Genomic DNA, 20,861 nt, shown 5'->3' with positions numbered 1-20,861 from the left:
GAGGAACAGCCTAAGAACAGTACCTCCGATTTGTTGGAATTAGCTTTGAGGCTGTTCCGCTGAAACCAGTTGAAGACCATCCCTAAGCAGCCCCGAATGCTCTCTCCATCAAAAGCCTGATCTTTCCTACACGTGAAGAGCAGTTGAGTGTCATCAGCGTAGGACACGATCTGGGCCCCAAAGGACTCCACCAGTGCCGCCAGAGGGGTCATAAAGTTGTTAAAAAGAGTTGGGCTCAACACAGAACGCTGCGAAACTCCGACTCCCAAAGGCGGCATCTCAGCGGAGCTCGGGGAGGCCCAGACCATTTGTCGGCGGCTCTCAAGAAAAGATGTAAACTATTTGAACACCGTCCCCCTCAGACCGATGTCATAGAGTCTGGCGAGAAGCGCCTCATGGGGAGCGGTGTCAAAGGCCGCCGACAGATCAAGCATGACAAGCATGGCCTTGCCTCCTGACTCCAGTGTCTCCCTAATAACCTCTGACACCTCCAGGAGTGCCGTCTCCGTACTTAAATTAGGACGGAAACCGGATTGCGAAGGGTGCAGTAGGTCATTCAATTCTAGGAAACTAGAAATTTTTTTGCATGGGGCGGAGTTCCTTCGATGATTAGCAGACCATCCTCCCCGAAGAAAGGGAGCCCTGTGAAGCCAGGCCCTCCCGCCGCTCCACCGCCTCCGGGACGCTGACGGGCGCAGACGGGCTGGACCCCGGCGGTGATCCGGCGTTCCTGCTGCGCGTTACTGCTGTGCGTAGGCATGACTTCCTTTAAGAGGAGGTCGATTGCCAGAAACGCTAGAGCGTGCACCCCAGTGCCTGAAACCTACCCTCACCCAAAATGGCGGCTGCAAAAACGGAGCTGCCGGTAACACCCACCCACAGGAGCCGGGACCCGCCAAGCGCGGTGCAGCAACAATTATAGTGCAGGTAGGTGGAAAGTGCCCATTAAAAACAGGGGAAAGAAAATAAAATACAAAACGAGGAAGTTAAGAACAGCGCTATGAATTCACAGCCAAGCGCCATAGCTGAGCGCTAAGCAGTGAGGCGCCCAGCGAGGTCTCGTGTCCGCTAGTCTGCAGGACAACAGGTGGCAAGCTACAAAAAGATCTGCTACAAAACGTTGTTGGCTACCTAATCTTTTGACTTTGTGTGAAATAAAAGATGTACTAATGGCCAAGAATAGTCTACCATTTGGAGAAATTACCAGTTGCCTCTCCTTTTTACCGTTCCATCAAAATCTATTGATTTTGTATGATTTTGGTATTATTTCGTAATTATTCTGTGCTTTGTGCAAACGCATGCCATGTATTTGCATACTAGAATATATACTGCCAATGTGCTACAATAATTATCCATTAAAACGATAATAATTTTCCTTGCGTACTCTTGTTTTCTTAATTTGTGTAGCTACATCATGTCTGATGATTATATTTCCTACAAAGGCATCTTGTTTCACCCCTTGGCAAGCTCAGCAACACATCTCAGCTTCATAGAAAATGAGTTCCAGGTATTGGATGATGATATCTTCAATATAACATACCCTAAAACAGGTAAGGAGGTAGTAGAGTTATACCCTTTTGAAATGCCTTTTCTGCTTATGTCACTTTTCAATTTGTGGTATTTGTGTTGGCCATGAAAAAAACTGAACAAACTACTCTGCATGATCTCTAAATACAAGCAATTTCATTGAGACAGTAGGTTCTAGACAAGAGGTACAGATGCCACTTTTCTTGAGTCATAGTATGAAAGATTTCTAGAAGAATTATCTTAAGAGTGAAGATTTAAGAAGAGTTTGTTCCAAGTGCATCTTTGGCTAATTCACATAGGAGGACGGTTTGTTTAACTGGCTTTTACTGATTCAAATGCATGTGGTCACCATTTATGTTCTGATGGGACTTTCCTAGGTAGATGGTGGTGAACTATGCTTCATTTCATAAATAGCGAAGAGCACAGCATTCCAAGTCGATTTCCAGAAAAAAAGTACCAGGATCTCATCATTCTAATACTGTAAAGGCAATTAGAACATACATAAGAAGCAATTTTTTAAACCCAGAAGCTTGCCTGTTAATTAAATTGCTTTCCTGAAACAACTGCTAACTATCCCTGCTTTGTAAAACATAAAAAAATCACCTCTCGCTGCTTTAAGTCAACCCTCTCTAAAAACCGAGACAGGCGCTAAATTTCCTGAAATCTCACGGGACAGCTGGTGAAAATCCGGGAACGTCCGAGCAAATCCAGGACACCTGGTCATCCTAGTCAATGGGTTTATTCAAGAAAAAGGTTGTAAATATAGATGACAGCAGAATTGGGCAAGTGTTTGGGTAGTAGAAAGTGGCTGGCTAAGCAGAGAGAATTAGAGAAGTGCACAGACACTAATATTTCAATGTATCCCCAGTATGCACAACCATCTCTCTCCTACACTGTGGAAGTTGGGTAACCTATGTCACCCTGAGGGACAGAGATGAACTGATCAAGCAGTCCCTTTACTCTGCAATTGGAAGCCAAATCACAACAGAGATCCTCAGAATAGTATCTGGAAGAGGATGATTACGCTAAATTTAGTCCTTGCTTTCCCTTCCAAATTTAGCACTCATGGTCTTTTTTTTGCCTGCTGAAAGTGATTGAGGGGAGTAAACACTTCATGATTATACTTACAATGTAGTTATGTTTAAAAGACCACAAACTCTGGATTCCAGTTTATCGATTTTATTATAAGGCCAAAAATAATTGGATGTAAACACATCTAAGGATTAGGGAATATAGGTACATAAAAATCAATACAGAGCCGAACCTACGCATAAAATTAATCTGGCATAGAAGGCACAATGTGATAAACTCCAGAATCAAAATACAACCCAAGATGGAGGCGGAATCTAATTCCTTTTTCATTAGGTAGGCAAACATAAACTATCTTTCTCTACACTACTCTCATTGATGTTCCTGGCTGTTTCCCCTATCTCATTTCCCAAAGGTGTCAGCACGTGTAGACTTCCTAAGAAGTACTCACGTCATTTGGGTCAAAATAGCTTAAGGCTAGGAGCTCGCTCTTGAGATGCTCCTTCTCCTCCGAAAATGTAGAAGTCTGATCTTCTGTCCCTGCGCATAATACAAAAATACAAAACTCAGCCCCCCAAATGTATCACATAACTAATTATTTCACTCACAAAGTTACCTAGTTGTTTTCCGTTACTTCTTTAATTAACTTCTTCTTGTCTTCCAGTGACCTTGAGGTTCAGATAGGCCAGACACAGTAGGTATCCTCCCTTCCTACTTTTCAGACTCTTCAAAGACATTCCGGTTATCTCCATTAACCAATAATAACGAAGTTGGATTCTTGTACCTGCAGTGGGATGAGAGCATACTGTTCTGACACACACAAGAAATTCATTTAATTATTTCTTTAGCAACCACGGATTTTCAAACTGTCAACAACTTGCAGCTCTGGGCCCACCATTCAGGCAACTTAAACAACACACAGTTACATTGATTGATATGAATATAATGTCATCCTGCACGTTATGCATACAGGAATGATAGTGTCTCTGATACATGTAAATCCTACTTAAAGGTTCACATCACAATTCTATGCTTGAGATGTTGAATACATGCATTTGATCAACATAATACACTACAAACAATACCAATATAGGTGAGTGTGTTTGAACCATGAGCAAAATGCACCCATACAATTTAGAGTGCTGTAAGCGCTCTATCTATGTGGAGGTTTCCAAACATGTACCGTCTAACCATTTCAGATGTCGTTAGCCCACGTTGAAAACAATTGTGTTAAATCAGCATTAAACTGACATCCTTTTAGAGAGCAGTTGTTGCCTTATTCTTTCTGGTCCTTTTTTTCAGGTTTGGTTGGCGGTCACCACTCTGTCGAGAGCTTCAATTCATGGGGATAGGTGGAGGGAAAAAGATTTTCTGAAATGAGCAACTGTGAATTTCACTAGGACTCTTTGACATATGATTTTTAAGATGTTATGGACTTAGATCACAGGCATTTTTTAACACTGCGCCATTAAAGCATGCCCTTTACCCCTGTACCTTGGTGACACATTGCAAACACCAGTTAGCACATTTGCGTTTTTGATAAATCCATGGTAAACACTGTGCAAAGCGTGCAGGAGTTTCATGAATCTGAAATGTCCAATGCTGGATACTGTCGTGTAGTGTGTTGCACGAACAGCAAGAACCACACAGGACGCCAGATAGCCTATGGAGGTACTTCTTTATTTTGTTGTCTTGTTCGTCCGTCGGGTCACGTCCGTCCTCGTCCTCGTCCTGCTACCTAATCCCCCTTCCTGTCCGTCCACAGGAAGTAGTGTCCGGTGACCTGGTCACCGCCCTGTGACCCACAGGGTCCTAGTGTCCTGCGTCCGTCGTGGTCATCACATCTCCCCCCTGTCGCAACAAAGTCTTTTCCACATGCACAAAATCTTGGTATACTGTCCACACTGTGAAGAAATTATGGATGACGTAGTGATAGAGAGAGAGAGAGAGAGAGAGAGAGAGAGAGAGAGAGAGAGAGAGAGAGAGTCTCTCTACATTTCTTCTATCAGTCTCTTTGTCTTTTTGCACTCTCTTCTTGGTCTTTGTTCTCCGCTCTGTTCTTGTCCTCCGCCTTCTTTTTTTTGTGTTGTCATTTCTCTGCTTGTTCCTTGCTCTCTTTCTTCCACTTCTGGTGTTGTTGTCGCTCTTTCTCCTTCTTCCATCTTGAACTCCTTGAAATGTGAGCTGTTTCTTGTTATTTTCCGATGTTCTGAGACTGCAGTCACCATTGACCTTTTCACTCCAGTCACTACCAGCAGATCTTTTGAAAATGGGCTGTCAGATTTCCTTTGCTGTGATTGTTTCACTATTACTAGATCTCCTTCGTTTAGCTGGTGTTCAGCTGCATTTCTCCTTTTGTCAGCATATTCTTTCATTTTCTTTTTTGCTTGGTTGTCTCTTTCTGCAATCTCTCTTCTGTTGATGTCTGCTGTGGCCTCTGTTTGTGGTAGCCTTGTCTCTCAATTGCTCTTCCTAACACCAGTTCCGCTGGACACCTGCCAGTGGTGCTGTGAGGGGTGTTCCTATAGTCTCGTAGCACTTGACAAAGTGCTTGTCCAATTGAGATCTGTGTCAATTTTGCTCGCTGGATGGCTCTCTTGATGGTCCCCATGAATCGTTCTGCCATTCCGTTTGCTTGTGGCCACAGAGGAGTTATTTTCCTGTGCTTGATCCCCAGGTATTCCATGAACCTGCGGAATTCTTCTCCCGAGAATGGAGGGCCATTGTCGGTTTTCAGTGTTTGTGGTGAGCCCCAGGCGGCAAATATGTCGTCTAACACCGGTAAGGTAGCGCTAGCCGATGTCGATGACACTTCTCTCACTATTGGAAATCTCGAAAATTCGTCGATCACTACTAGCAAGTACTTTCCAGTCTCCAGTGGCCCATAGAAGTCTGCTGCTAGTTCGGTCCATACTGCCAATGGCAGTTCCGACATCTTCAATGGTGTGGGCTTACTAGATGATCCTGTTACCTGACAGGTGTGACATTGTGACACTTCTTCCTCCACCATGCTGTCCAGTCCTGGGAACCACACTCTTTCTCTCAACATCTTCTTTGTCGCTTCGATTCCTCTGTAACTCATGAGCTAGCTTAACTGTTCTCTTCCTTAGTCGATGTGGTATTACAATCCTTGAGCCTCTCATCAGGACTCCGTTCTCTGTCTCAGACAGCTCTTCGCCTACCTTTTTGAATGCCAGCAGTTCTTCTTTGTTAACCCCTTCTTCTGTGACGGTGTTGCTATTGATATGTCTCCAACTCTGTAGCCTCACTATCGTTCCTATTGCCTTCATTGTCTGGTCTCTTTTTGTCTCTCGCTCCAGTTCTTCACTTGGTATCGATGCTGGAGTGTTTTGTCTCACGATGAAGTTCAGATATTCTTCTGCCATCGTGGTACCACCTTTCCGATGTGGGAGCGGGTGTCGCGACATGTAGTCGGCTGGGTTTTGGTCTTTGCCTGGTTTGTGTACTATTTTGAAATTATAGTCCATCAGCCTGATCCCCCACCTTTCAATTCTTGGTGGTATTTTAGCATTTGGGTTTCCATAGATAGTCACTAGTGCTTGGTGATCCGTCACTATTGTGAACGGTTTTCCATATATGAACATGTGATAGTGCTGGCATGCCCATACTACTGCCAAACTCTCCTTTTCCGGTTGAGAGTATGCTCTCTCAACATCCGACAGACTCTTGCTTCCGTATGCTACTATCTGTCGAGGTGAATCTTTTCCAGGTTTGTGTTGTGCTAGTATTGCGCCAAGACCTACCGGGCTGGCGTCTACTGTTAGTTCAGTGCATAAGTTCGGGTCGAAGTACGCTAGGTGGTCTACTGCCGTCACTGACGCTCTTATTTCTTCAAACGCCTTTTGACACTCTGTGGTCCATTCGAATGTGTGGCCCTGTTTTGTTAGTTCTCTCAATGGCGTGCTCACTGTCGTGAAGTCTTTTATGTATCTCGCGCAGTAGCTGGCAAGGCCAAGAAAGGAGCGCACGTCAGCGACGTCTTTTGGTTCAATTGTTTTTTCAAGCGTGTCTATCTTGCTCCGGTCTGGCCTCATTCCTTTCCGTGAAAATATGTGTCCGAAGAACACTAGTTCTTCTCTTCCCAGTTCACATTTCTTCTCATTTACTGTCAGGCCCACCTATACTAACCGTGAGCACACATCTCTCAGTGCCTTGTCGTGTTCTCCATCTGACTTCCCAAAGACCAGAATATCATCGCTGTAGTTTAGACTGTTCTTTATTGGTCTTATTATCTGCCTAATCGTTTCTTGAAATATTTCTGCTGCTGACGATATTCCAAAACTCAGTCTTTTGTAGCGAAATAATCCTAGGTGCGTTGAGAATGTCGTTATGTATCTGGACTGCTCGTCCAGCTCCAATTGATGGTATCCCTTGCACAGGTCGAGTTTGGAAAATTTTCTCATTCCTGTCAGGCAGCTTATCATGTCATCCAGATGTGGCCCTGGATGTCATTCTCTTTCGATGGCTGTGTTTGGTATTCTCATGTCCACACAGATTCTTATCTGTGTGGTGTCCTTTTTTGGTACAGCCACTATTGGGGACACCCATGGTGTTGGCCCTTCTGCTGGCTCAATGATGTCCTGTGCTAGTAGGGCCTTTATTTCTTCCTCCACTTGAGGTTGTAGATGTATTGGTACCCTTCGGTGATGTTGGGCGACTGGTCTGACAGCTTCATTTATGTGCAGCGTTATTTGTCTTCCTTTCAGCTTTCCTAGTCCTTCCGTTAGTTTTGGGAATTCCTGTAGTATGCTCTCCTTTTCCGACATGTGGTACGTCATTTTGAGTAGGCCCGTTATTTTTTCTGTTACATTACTTAGTAGACACGGTGCGGGGATGTCTCCTCGTAACACATGTATTTCTTCTGTGACAGTCTTGCCCTTGTGCGTCATGGTGTCTGTGAACTTTCCCATGTTCGTTACAGGATTTTGTGCACCCCACGTAAATACTCTAACGTTTGATGGTTGTAGCGGTGGCTTCTTCTCCATCTTATCATATTCCGTAGCGCACATGATGTTGCACGTGGCTCCGCTGTCCAGTACAAATTCTGTTTGATGGGGCCCTACTTCAATGGTCACCCAGTCCGTCTTCTTTATTGACTTCCTGTCTATTAGCCTGATGTGCTCCTCTTCATGCCCTTCGTCTGTGGTCATGAGGTATAGGCGTTCTACTTTTCTTGTTGTTTCTTCCTCTTCCTCTTCTCCTCCTGATTCCCCAGACGAGCTCCTCTCAGTCGCTTCCATGTGCCGTACATGTCTTGTTGTTGCTGTTCTTGGCCTCCCGGGCCTGCCTCGTTCATTTTTGAATTGCCCACCTTGGCACATGGTGGCAAAATGGTTGCTTCTGTTGCATTTCCTGCATGTTTGACCGAATGCTGGGCATGGTCCTCTGTGAGGGAATTCCAGACCGCACCTGTAGCATTGGGAGCCTTGTTTTTTCGCCGCTTGTTCCTTGTGTCCTCCCTTCCAGTTTCCTTTCTTGCCTGCGTCTGACATTCTGTGTATTTGCTCTCCCTTTCGGTCCATCTGTCTCGCTTGTATCATTGCTCTTGCTTCTGCCCTCGCTAGGTCTAGAATCTTTTCTAGGGTGATAGGTTCTTTTAGTAGTCTTGTGCGAAATTCTGTGTCTCGGCAGCCTTCTATCAGTTTTAGGCGAAGGGCCTGTTTATTGTCGTATTTTTCAAATTCGCAGTGTGCTACTAGCTTTCTCAGCTTTCTCAGCCTTGTTGCAAAGTCATCCATTGATTCCTCTGGCTGCTGATATGCCATGCCATGCCATGTTAAAAGAATATCTCTCAAAGTCGACGTTTCTTTGGGGGTCGAACTTGGCCGTTAGACATTTTATCAATTTCTCGTAAGTTTCTGTTTCACTCTGTGGCAGTGTTATGAGGAGGTCATCCACCTCGTCCCCCACTAGGTTTAGGAATAGCCCTAGTTTTTTGTCGTCCACCACGTCGGTCGCCTTCATGTATCGTTCAAACTTTATGATCCATTTTTCCCACCGGATGCCCACTTGTGGCTCCGATACATTGAAAGGCACCGGTCTGCGGTATTGTGCACTTTGCTTTGTTTCTGGCATTTCTCTCTTTTTTTTTTTTTCTCTTTGCACCTTTGTCTACTTTTTCTCAAGCTCTTTTATTCTTCTTCTTGTTTGTATTTTCTATTTCTTATGAGCTCTTTTATTCTTCTGCTTGTTTGTATTTTCTATTTCTTATGTCTTTCCTCTTTATTTCTCTTTTGATACTTCTGTCCTATGGTGACAGTGTTACTCCTTTTTCTGTCTCTGTTGTGCTTTCCTTCGTGTTTTGCCTGCCCTTCTAATGGCTGCCCTTTGTTTCTAATGCACTTTTTCACTTTGTCTTCTATAAAATGTCCGCCTTTTTACTCGCGAGATTTCGCGATTGAAATCTCGCTTTCGCCTGACCTTAAAATGGCCAACTCGCTGTGACCGTGTTTCTATTGGCCCCCTCTGCCTGTTCTCAACATGGCCGCCGAGATGTGCCTGCTCTCGCGATACTACGCGCTTTATTTTCGAGCGCGATCTTCCTTTCACAGGCGCTGCCGCTCTGCTCCCGGGGGCTCCTCTTACCGCACGTTGCTTCTTTCGTGGGACGCTTATCGGGGTGGGCTCCCGTGTAGCTCCTTGCGTCTTCTTTGCTGATCCGATCCCGTGCACTTCGTCGAACGCGGTGGTATCACTTTTTCCAACCACCTTCGTCGCCAGATGTCGTGTAGTGTGTTACACGAACAGCAAGAACCACACAGGACGCCAGATAGCCTATGGAGGTACTTCTTTATTTTGTTGTCTTGTCCGTCCGTCGGGGCACGTCCGTCCTCGTCCTCGTCCTGCTAACTAATCCCCCTTCCTGTTCGTCCACAGGAAGTAGTGTCCGGTGACCTGGTCACCGCCCTGTGACCCACAGGGTCCTAGTGTCCTGCGTCCGTCGTGGTCATCACAGATACAGTGTGACTTTACCCCACTGTGGTAAATAAATTTACTGTACTATTTCTCCATATAATTATCAATACAAGACAGCTCATTCAAATGAGAGGCAGAGTCCGTGGTATCTGAGTCATACGGGCTTTAATGGACAATGATCCTCGAGGATGGATATCATGTTCCGTCACCACTAAGGTTCGGGAAGGGACATTCAACGTTTTATTAGCATTACACATTATATATAGTAAAGTAGCACAATTGAATCCAATACAGTAGGCGTAACAGGTGAAAAGAGAGAGATAAGAACACATGTGCGTAATAGGAGGCGTGTAAAAAGGCGTACACATGGGCGTGCACTGTACATGTCAGAGAAACGTAACAAGAAACGTCACACGTGGGTGGATGCATAGAGGAAGTTGCAGGATCAGCAGAAACCTCTGACCTGTATGCGCGCGCAACTAGCATGACGTGTAACTGGGGGCTTTTGACTTTAGCACTAGTGGAGGAGACTGGTGTCTGGAGTGTCAGGGCAACCTGTACCTATAGCATATCTGGTATCTCATGTTTGGAGGATATAGTGTCTGAAGTAAAAGGTCTCTCGGGCAGAGGCCGTACAATACTGAATACTGGTGCGTGCATACGTGTCTTGGTGCAACGTGCGGAGCCAAGGGCCTACCATGGTAACGGATTCAGTAAATCACTTGCAAGGAGGACAGGAAGGCCGGGCCCTTTGCTCTGCAGCCGGGAATATGTTTACCTATTTCACTAGACTGGAATGTGTTTTCGAGGAGGCTGAGCAGATAACTGTAGGCAAAACATGAATTTGGCAGGTAGTCCAGGCCGAGCCGGGCACCGCTGCGCTGGCAGGAAGTAAGGCAGGGGTCAGGGATGCGTACAGCTTTCAGAGACAGGAGAGATGAGGCAAAGAGGCCTCGTGTAAGGGCCTAGCTCGACTGGGCCAGGAAACATGGAGAAAACGTGTGCGGAATTCAGAAGTGCACCATGTAAAGACGTTGGCACCGTATGCCTAGAAGTCTAATTAACAGGATTTCTTTGCATGACTGGATAGTTAACATGGGTGCATGGATAGGGTGCGAGTGGGGGACACATTAGCTACCTGAAAATTTCTATTACCTCACCACCCATGTGTGATATTTTTCTCCCTTGGCAGATAGGCTGACAAGCACACCTGTGGCACTGATGGCAAAATTGAAGTGTTATCATATCAGGCTAAAAACCGTTAATTGAGATTTTAAGCCTTCTCTACCATTCAGTAAGACATGCATAGCGTGACTTACTGCCCCCCAGGCCCAGCAGACAGTGTTCAGAAGTGAACATACAAGCGATTCAAAAAATGCATATATTTGTTTTTATATATTCAAGATGCACAACATATACCAAGCAAGTAAGTTTAGTTCCTGGGTGCAGTAAGGCCCGATTATGTCTGGGGAAACCGAAAGTGTTAGAATGGATTAAGATGTTTTTTTCTAAATGAATGAGCTGAAAAAAACAAAGGTTTACATCCTAAAAGCCAAGGGAGATCCAAGTTCGGCAAGAAATGCAATTTTCAAGGAATATGACAGTGTACATAGAATGAGGAGGTCATAGGGATCCAGAACAATGTTATTCTTTAATTATGTTTTCAACTTAGATTAGAAGATCTTGAGGAATAAGGCATATATGAAAAACAGGAGGGAGAAAGTTCCATTGTTCACTGCCCAATTTGGAGAATTGTTGCCTTCTGTGGCTGTTCCTTCTCTGTTTGGCGGTGGAGAAACTAAAGTATTGCAGGTTTATGTTCAGTCAGTCAGTCAAATACACTTTATTCGAACTGTTAAAAATCATAAAAGGCATAAAACATTTATATACAGAAGTGAAAAGACACATATTTCATAGATTTACAAACTCCATGCAAGGGCAGTTAAGCAAAAAGCGATACAAAGAGCCAGTTTATATACAGTGTGGATGTTTATGTTCGCTTTTCTTTTTTTATTTGGGGGTTAAAGGGTCCTTGATATATTTGGGGGCGCTCAGATGTGTAACTTTTTAAATAATGCAAATGTAATTTAGTTTGATTTGTTCACCAATTGAAAGGCATTTGATTTGTTTTGGCAGGGTCAAATATGTTTGTTTTTTCCAGGCCAAAATGTTTTTTCTTGCATTTGCCAAGATATTCATTGGAGTCAGGATCTTTGGTGGGGTGTTGAGGAAGAGGAATGGGCTTTGGAGTAATCGGATAAAAAAAGTTTTTCTGTCATAAGGATAGCTTGTGGTAATCCTAGCATGGAGCAGATTTTGTACATGTTGTAAAGAAGAAAATATATGCATTTCTAATAATTTCTTGGACATCGAGGAAAATGAGGCCAGAGTGTAATACAACCCCCCAAATTATGTTCTGTTTTTGCTAAGACCATGAGGAGGTGTCTGGTCTGATGGCCAATTGAAAGGAAAGTCCACCGGATCTTTCATCCAAAATGTTAGTATTGCAGCTCTTTGTTTAGCCAGATGAGTTTATTCATTCAGTGTTTAGTTGCCAAATGCCTGAGGGATTCACCAAGGGTTTAGTGGCCAAAAGCTCAGGAATTCCTCCAGTGTTGAGCAGGGGTGAATGTGGATGGGATCTAAACTGTTGTGATTAAGGAGGTCAACCTGATTCTGGGTCTCTTTGGCATACATTTGGATACTGTTAGATCTGGGGGTCTCTAGATGGCAATGGTATTCACCTTTGTCTAATAGGGACCCTTACTTCTAAGTCAGGATAAGGGGATTACACTCCTTAATAACCACTGCTCACCCCCTTGGTAGCTTGGCACGGGCAGACAGGCTTATCTCATAGGCAGTGTGTTAAGCATTTGTGAATATACACAGTAATACAGATGTACACAACACAGGTTTTATAAAAATAAGTATTCTTTATATAGACTTAAACACAAGACCACAAATGACAAAAATCCACAATACTACACTTAAGATTGCTTAAAGATGATGAAACGTTGCTTAGTTTAAGTTGATGGTAAATGCAACATAGTTCTCAGCAAAGTACCTGGATACGTAACGCAAAGTAAACAAAAGGCTCGCAAAAGAGGAGATACGTCGGTTCCGTGATCCGGGGGAAGATGATGCGTCGTGCCTCAATGCTTGCGCAGAGTAGGGGATGCGTCGTGATCCTTACCGGTGCCGAGGTGATGTGTAGATTCTCCGCCTGCGGGCCCGTTGCGGTGCGCAAGATGGCGCCTTGATGCGATGCGATGATCCGGTTGTGATGCGAGAAGATGGCGCCCTTGATGCGGCGATGCCATGACGATGCAATGATGCCCTGGCAGCCTTGCGACGACTCTGTAGTTTGGAGCCCGACAGGCCCTGTGACAGGCTTCTCCGGTGATGCGATGGTGACTCTCACGATGGCGTCACGCTTCTCCGGTGATGCGACAGCAGGCCGCTTCGATGAATACACGCTTCCAGGGAGATGCGGTGAAGGCTCGCTTCTCCGGCGATGCGACAATTTCAGCTGCGGAGGCAACACGCTTCCACTCGATGCGTCGCGCTTCCAGCTCCCAGCGGCATGCACGTTTCTGGAGTCAGAATTCCCAGCAAGGAAATTTAGTGGGGAGCAGTAGGTGAAGTCTTTCGTCCCTGAGACTTCAGCAGGAGGCAAGCAGAGTTCAAGCCCTTGGAGAATATTCTGTAGATGAGTCCTTACAAAGTTTCTTCTCCTTTCCCTTGGCAATGAAGCAGCCACTGCAGGCCAACCCAGCAAACAGCACACTGGCAGAGGGGCAGTACAACTCCTGCAGCTTTCTTAGTTCTTTGGCAGAAAGGTTTCTTGTCCAGAAGTGATCTAATTTCTTAGGATCAGGGTCCCAATATTTATACCCCCAAATCCTTTGTTCTCTGAATGCATAGAGTCCTCTGCCTAGTCCAAACCAGTTCCTAAGCACTTTGTTTACATGAATCTCTTCTTCCTTTCACTGTGCAGGGCAGAGTCATCAGCCGCCCTACAGGAGGTGGAGGCAGCACAGGGGAGAGAAGATACAGCTCTGGAGAACTTTGTTGACATGGTTCCTCCTCTCCTTTCACAGTGCAGGTCAGAGACGTCAGACAAGCCACAGGAGGTGGAGCCAGCATTGTAGAGGGAAGGCCCAGCCCTATTCAGGTCCCAGGTACAACTCCTCCGTCCCATCTAGAAGCAGATCTCTCTATTCACCACCAGGATGTCTCACCCTGTCTCCTAGAATCCCCCAGCCCTGTCACTCGCAAACCCAGACAAGGAATACACAACCCAGCAGAGGCAGGCCTGGACAGTTAGGAAAGAAAAGACCTACTTTCCAAAAGTGGTATTTTCAAACACAGAATATTAAAACCAACTTAACTAAAATATGTATCTTAATATTCGGAGTTCAGGCATACTAAATTCGAATTCCTACCATGGTCCCTGAGTCAGTTATAATTATACGTATGTAATATTCTAACTGCCCATTCTGGCCTATGGCAAACAGGTAGCCTTCAATAGTGAAAAACTAAAATGGCTGTAATTCACTATTAGGACATGCTACACACACCAGAGCAGGTCCTACCTTATACTTACAATGCACCCTGCCCTTAGGCCTTCCATAGGGGTGTCTATCATGAAGCAATGGGAAGGTTTAGGGACTGGCAAGTGGGTGCACTTTGCCAAGTCGACATGGTAGTGCTAGACTGCACACATGCCTTGCAATGGCAGGCCTGAGACACACTTTACAAGCTGCTTTTATGGGTCGCAAAACCAGTGCTGCAAGGCCCAGCAGCATTTGATTTGCAAGCCCTGGGCACACATGGTGCACTGTACAAGGGGCTAACGGATAAATCAAATAACCCAATCATGGAATAACTAATGAGTACATCAACTTAACATAGGGAGCACTTGCATGGTGGCACTGATTAGCAGTGGCACAGTGCCCAAAGCATAACACAAGCAAAAACATATCAAAACAGAGGAGGCAATCCGTCAAAAATGGAAGGGAGACTCACGCCAATGATGCCAGGTCTAACGGATACTTAGAAAGTGAATATTACACCTGCTGGAAGCCTTGTGTACGTGTTGAATAGTATAGATGAAAGGGGCAAGACTTGTGCGATTCATGTTAGATTAAAGTGTTTTTGGAAGTTAGTTGATCTAGTTTGAATCATTGTTCCTTGTTCAGTAGAAAGGATCGTATCCAAGCTTGGACTTTTTCATGAATGCCAACATCCGTGTCCAGACATGCTAATGGTATTTCATGATCAGCTATCTAAAAAAAGGTTGCAAAAACGTCCAGAAAATGAAGCTCCGGTAATGTGTCATTAGTAAAAGACTTACCGCAGAGAATGATGGTAGCTTTCTGTTGCCAAAACTGCCACATTTTTCTACTACTCTTAATCCTTTGGAGAGGGAGAGAGAGAGAGAGATTAGATATCTTGTAACGACTCAGATATGACTTCTGAAAAGTTGCCCATTTATGTGGCATCCGTGAATTTACAGGCCAGTTAAAAAGCTTGCAAACCTTCCGCAGTGCATTTAGTTAGCCTTCTGCCGAACACAGGCCTCTTGATTTGAGTCATTGCCATAAAAATGGGCTGTGCTGAAAGGAGAACAGTTCTGTTGGGAGAGAAGGAGAAGAGGGCAGTGGGCATCCATCACCCAAAGACTTGTAGGCCTGACTTGGCACCCCTTTTACATTCCAAAAAGCAGAGCCAGTGACATAGGCCTTTTCCTAGGTACCTCAGTGCCCAGGTAGGTGCAGTGAAGTGGGGACGAAGGCAATTGATATTAAAGGACTGGTCAAAAGGAAGACTTTGTACACCTTGAGAGTTAGGAACACTGAAGTTCCCCTGAAACATGTTTAGGTCTTGCCTTCACAGCGCGCATGCGCTGCAAAGGTAAATGATCTTTTGCCGTCTCTTTGGCTTTTCAGCCAAGCACGTGCACACGTTCCATTGCCTTCAATGGCAACGCGTACACGTCAGGAGATTCACTTGTGGGAGCACGCAGCCAATCTGGCTGCAATTATCACTCTAGCGAGTGACTTGCGCCCGCACCCCCTCCTCTCCCCCCTCACCACGCGAGCCGCTCATGTTTGTTGATTGTTTTATATGCGCGCATTGCATCATGGCCAGCACCAGTGCTAGAGCTCAGTGGGGGTGAACTAGACCGTCACCCCGCACTGAGAACATACACACCCCTCCAGTCCCGGCCTCGTCTCCTTGTGGTGACGTATGCTCCTCAAAGACAGATGGGTGAAGGCCAGGCATTGTAATGAATGCTGCACTGCGCCCAGCACTTCCCATCACCTGCACCAAGCTTTCTTTTCAAGCAGTGCCTCTACCGCCCTCCAAGCCCCCCCTTTTAGTCATAGATCCCCCCTTCTCCATAGTCATCTCCCCCCTCCAGTCCTGCCTGTACCTCCTGATCCCTTCTTGACGGCCTCAGTTGCCCACTCACCCCTGGGCTTCTTCAAAGGAAACATTCACGCCGCATGGGGATGCGACTCACATGGGTGTTGAGTGCAGATGAAATGCACCTCCGGAGCCGAAGGGGTTTACCCTCGCAGCGGGAGGGACTCTCGCGCACATGCATGTGTGTAGGCATGTTAAAATAGGACTTTCTCTCAGCCCTAACCCCCCGCCAGGACGCGCCTCTCCCTGAGCCCCTACCCCTGCACTGACCTATCATTCACTCTCTCCATCTATAGTGGGCCCACCCTCACCCCCAAACACTCTCAGCCTGTCGATCTTCCACATGCAGCGCCCTCTCGCTCTCCATTCCCATTAAAGCTATAGTGCTTTCCCCGTCTATCTGCACCCTCTCTAGTGGGCTTACCCTCAACCCCCATAAGCAAACTCACCATGTCTCTATTTCACATATTATAGCGCCCTCTCACTCTGCATTTCCATAAAAGCTATAGCGCTTTACTCAATTACACTATCTCTCTAGTGAGCCTCCCCTCACTCCTCAATACCCGCTCATAGGTGTCTCACCCCCTCACACTGCACTGTCAGCCCTCCTCTGTCTCATTCCTGCCCTCTGCCTCCTGCTCCCCCGTGCCCTCTCCACGCCGCTGCGCTCCGGTCTCTTCCCTGCCATTGGCACTGCCCCCCCTGTGCCCCCTCCTCCCGTCTGCCCCTTCTTTATCCAGACCCATATGGCTTCTGCAGGCTGCGCATCAGCTGGCGAGACACTGATACCCCCTTGGAGGGTGGCCTCTGCCCTGCCTGGCATGTGCCCTCCTGCGGGAACCAACAGCGCCTACTGCTGCCTCCCTTGGCAGAGATCAGAGACCGCTGAACAGGGAGCAGTCCATGCGGAACTGTGCCAGCCTGCCCCGAGGGATGCGCCACCTCCCCCACCACCGAAAAGAGAAACTAGGCGCTTTAACAATGCTTATATAGTGCTATCACGAATAGTTGATATTATAGCACTGTGCAGCACGAAACTAACGATGACAATAGAATCAGACAAGAAGCACTGCAGGATACAAGATTGTTTAGTTCTATATGATGTGGGTTATATCCGATGCTTCTGTTATGCTACCTTTGCTATATGCTTTTGTTGTGTTGTGCTGCTTATGTTATATGCTTTTGTAAGGCTTTCCTGTTCTGTACTTCTGTTCTGTCACCGCTAGAAACACCACTGTGACTGGTGAACCTCACAGTGCACCTGTGAACACACTTACATACAAATACATCTGCTCAGACATGGTTAAGTCCTAGACAACCACACACCAGTCAAGTCCTGGACCACCACAAGTATAAATACAAACACACACACAAATGAACACAAACAAATAGGCATACATTCAAACACGAAGACATACATGCACATGCATAATAAAGACAAAGTACATACACACAGTAATGACTAAGATTCAAATATTCAACATATGCGCCACCCGTATTATAAAATAGTGTTTCAGACAATGCTGTCACGTGGCATGCCATACCATAGCAAAGCACAACGTAGTATACCACGGGCTGCTATTACTTGTCATGCCATACCCTAACATATTAGAACAAGCCATAAGGTAACTTAGTATATAATACTAACTACATAGTGTTATAGCGCACATTCTAATGTAATTTTTTGCATCACTTCTGATACCAATAAAACATTGACTTCATTATTTGAGTCATTTTGATGCTTTGTTTTTAACTAAATTGGAGTGATAATTGTAGAATTCTAATATTCCATATTTAAGCTTATAGTTGCTGTTGCTGTTCGTTGCCTAGGTATGTTATTCTGAGGGAAGCCAAATACTTAGGGCATATTTACTAGGGGCAAAACCTGCTTTTGCTTTTTTATGTTTTACTGTTCAGGTAATGGGTTGAGAATCCAGATTCTTACAGTTAATCACTGCGTCTGTGACACTTAATGGGTGAACTGACAGGAAATAGTCCCAGTCACCAAAATAAAAGTAGCCCCCGTTAGTAAGTCGGGTAGATAAAAAGAGGGCCACATTTACATATTGGGCTCTGTTTAGCTTGTAAAGACACTCTGTATAGATGTTCTACAAAATAGACTGCATGCATGTGTGCTTGCTTCACACAATGTTTGTGGTAGTAATGGGGAAATGAACAATTAAAAGCGGTCCACCAGACCATAAAACAGTCCCATAAGTAGACCAAAATACGCTCCCACAGACTGATCAGTCTGACTAGCCCATCGACTAGCTATCTGATTGCCCTATAAGCCAGTCCGGCCCAGAGAGTAAGGCCCAATCACAACACTCTCATCCTCATTTAAGGATGGCCACTGTACTGCACATCTAAGAAACATTACATACATGTAGTGATCACTATTCCACAGGAGGTGGGAATGTGTGACAGCAATAACCAGTTTTATTGTGGTTCCTACAAAAAAATCCTAAAGATGGACTTCTATGATGAGCGCTGGAGACAGAAGGCATGTCCTGTCACACATGGACATCATTTAGGGATAGCTAAGGGTTGCAGTAGCGACCCCTGGCACTGTATTTGAGACCCCTGGCCTCCAAAGTGAAAAAACCCTTTTCAGGAACACAGGAGCAACTCCATATCAGCGGCGGTTGGTTGGCCATTTTGCTTGGTTTCTGACAATTTGTTTATAACACTAACACTAATAGTAAATAATACTTTAGTAAATAATGTATTATTCACTTTTAGTATAATAAAAATGAAAGGGGCTTATGAGCCCTTGCGTCACTGTCACTCTGCCAGTGCTTCACTTTTGCACCGGTGGCATAAAAATTGCACCTTATTGCGCCCTATTTACAGAATGACACATCTAAGTAGATGCGTCACTTTGCAAACCCCTTCGTCACATTAAACCTGCACCAGGTATAATGTATTCACGGTGTGCGTTCCACCATAACAAAGCCTTGTAGAAGTGGCGCAGTGAAATCTATCAGATTTCACTGCGCCACTTCTAAGACGCTACTATGTCAATATCTTACGCCTGCCTCACAGCAGGTGTAAGACTAACGCAGGCCCCAGGTCAAAGGGCACATTGCTGGCGTTGCATCTGTTTTCAGACACACCCCGGCAATGCGTCACTTTTGCGACGACAGATACGTCATCTGTAATTCCTTGCAACATAATGCCTCATAAAGTAAATATGATTCATCCATCGTGTCGCAAGGAGGGCGCACTGAGAAGTGTTGCATCGCTGTTTTCATTCAGCAAGGTAACACACCACATTAATAAGGCCCTTAGTGCTCTTATCTGACCCTTTCTGGCAGTTGAGATTCGAAAAATGCTTTTAAATGTATGTTGTGTGCATGCTGCTGGGTTAGAGTGTGTTTGTTAGCGACAGTGTATGTATATTTGATTGTGTGGGTGTATATTAAGGGTGTGAGTGAGGTGTGTAATGTCACTTCCAAGACCTTTGCAATGTTGGTCCATTGACGTTCATGCTGTAAAATCTCTTGCTTTCCAACCTGCTGCACACAAGGGAAAAATTTAATCTTCACTTCCCTTTCTTTGCTTGTCCCACCATTATGAAAACTCCCTTTTTTGTGAGAGGTCGAAATTTTTTAGGAAACGAAAGAACATATCATTTGGAGGATTATCAATAACAACTTTCACCTCCAAATTACAAATTGAAAGTTTACGTGATTGAAATCTAGGTATGGAAACTGCAACGGGCTAATGAAGGCTCTTGGTGCATCATCCTGAAAGGCAATATTTGTTTTTTTCCTTCCACTGTGCATTGTTGTTCGTGCTCCCCTCTGCTGACTGTGGCCCTCTAGTGCCCGCTCCTTGTATCTCAGACCCATCTGATAGCTTCCCTTCCTCTGGCAGCCTGAGCTGTGCTGCTGCACTGCACATGAACAAACAACCTTGGAGGTCTCTTTTCCTTTGAAGTAGTACATTGACCATTATTTTAGAGGTCGTACACAATTATCACTCACAATCTATCTTTAAATAATGCTGTCAGGTATGTCATTTGCAGTCAGATATGTCTTAAATACTATATCACAGTCCTATTCAAACTAGCTAACTTTGAGGCTTAGAAATATGGCCCGACTGTTACTATACAAACCATAGCATGCCCAGACAGAAAACAGTTTTTTTAGGTCGAGCCTAGGCAGTGCGCATGTCTTCTGAAATGTTGTATCTCCTCTCTGGGCTTTGGCACGCCCTACAATTTCTATTCATTATTTTCTGTGCCATTCTGAAATGCGGACATTTCATTGGTTGTATTTGTCCCACTTTTGTGTGCTTGGTTTCCTCCCATGCCGACTGGTCCTGGTACATGTACTGTGAATTCTTGTTGATTTATGCTTGTTGCAGCATTATTTTTATTTCACCTCTCACTGTCTTGTAAAAAGGTGGTGGTTTGGCAAGTAAAACTAGGGAACTAGGTGAGCATAGACATTTAAGTGATTTTGTAGCCCAAACAGCCTTTGTTGCATCTGCATGTGCAATTCAAGTTTATTACGATCAGCATTTTTTTTTGTGGAGAATTGAAGCTGAGACTGGAACCCAGTTCCCTAGTTCAAAAGTCAACAACTCTGTATGTTACGTCACATTAATGAAGCCTGTTAATTCTGCTCCCTCCATGTCCCATATATGCATATTCATCATCATAATACAAATGATGAAAATAACCTAAACCAATTCTAATGTAGACAGAAGAGATAAACACACCTGTCAACATTGCCCTTGTCAACTTTTTTTTTTTTAGAGTACAGCCAATGCCGAGATTTGAACTCGCTTCACCGGTACCAAAGTTGGCTGCTACATTACTGAATTAGTCTATTGTTCTCCCTTTGTCCCAAAATACTAGGCATACACGTCATAATAATGAAAATAAACTAAACCAATTCTAATGTAGATGGAAGAAATAAAGACTTCTG

General features: G+C 44.9%; 1 protein-coding gene across 3 annotated transcripts in view; it reads left to right on the top strand.

The window, feature by feature from the left end:
• The window catches only part of LOC147701764 (sulfotransferase 2A1-like), a 580,744-nt gene that overhangs the window by 207,624 nt on the left and 352,259 nt on the right, over positions 1 to 20,861 (top strand). For all 3 annotated transcript variants that reach the window (XM_086930381.1, XM_086930382.1, XM_086930383.1), the window contains one exon: positions 1,408 to 1,550. In XM_086930381.1, the coding sequence (XP_086786507.1) occupies positions 1,415 to 1,550 (136 nt within the window). In that variant the 5' untranslated portion in view covers positions 1,408 to 1,414. The remainder of the gene's footprint in view (positions 1 to 1,407; positions 1,551 to 20,861) is intronic.

This window comes from Lissotriton vulgaris, chromosome 7 (genome assembly GCF_964263255.1).
Source record: "Lissotriton vulgaris chromosome 7, aLisVul1.2, whole genome shotgun sequence".
NCBI lineage: Eukaryota > Metazoa > Chordata > Amphibia > Caudata > Salamandridae > Lissotriton > Lissotriton vulgaris.
Note: the sequence above shows the minus strand (reverse complement) of the source record. Positions and strands in the feature narration are given on the sequence as shown.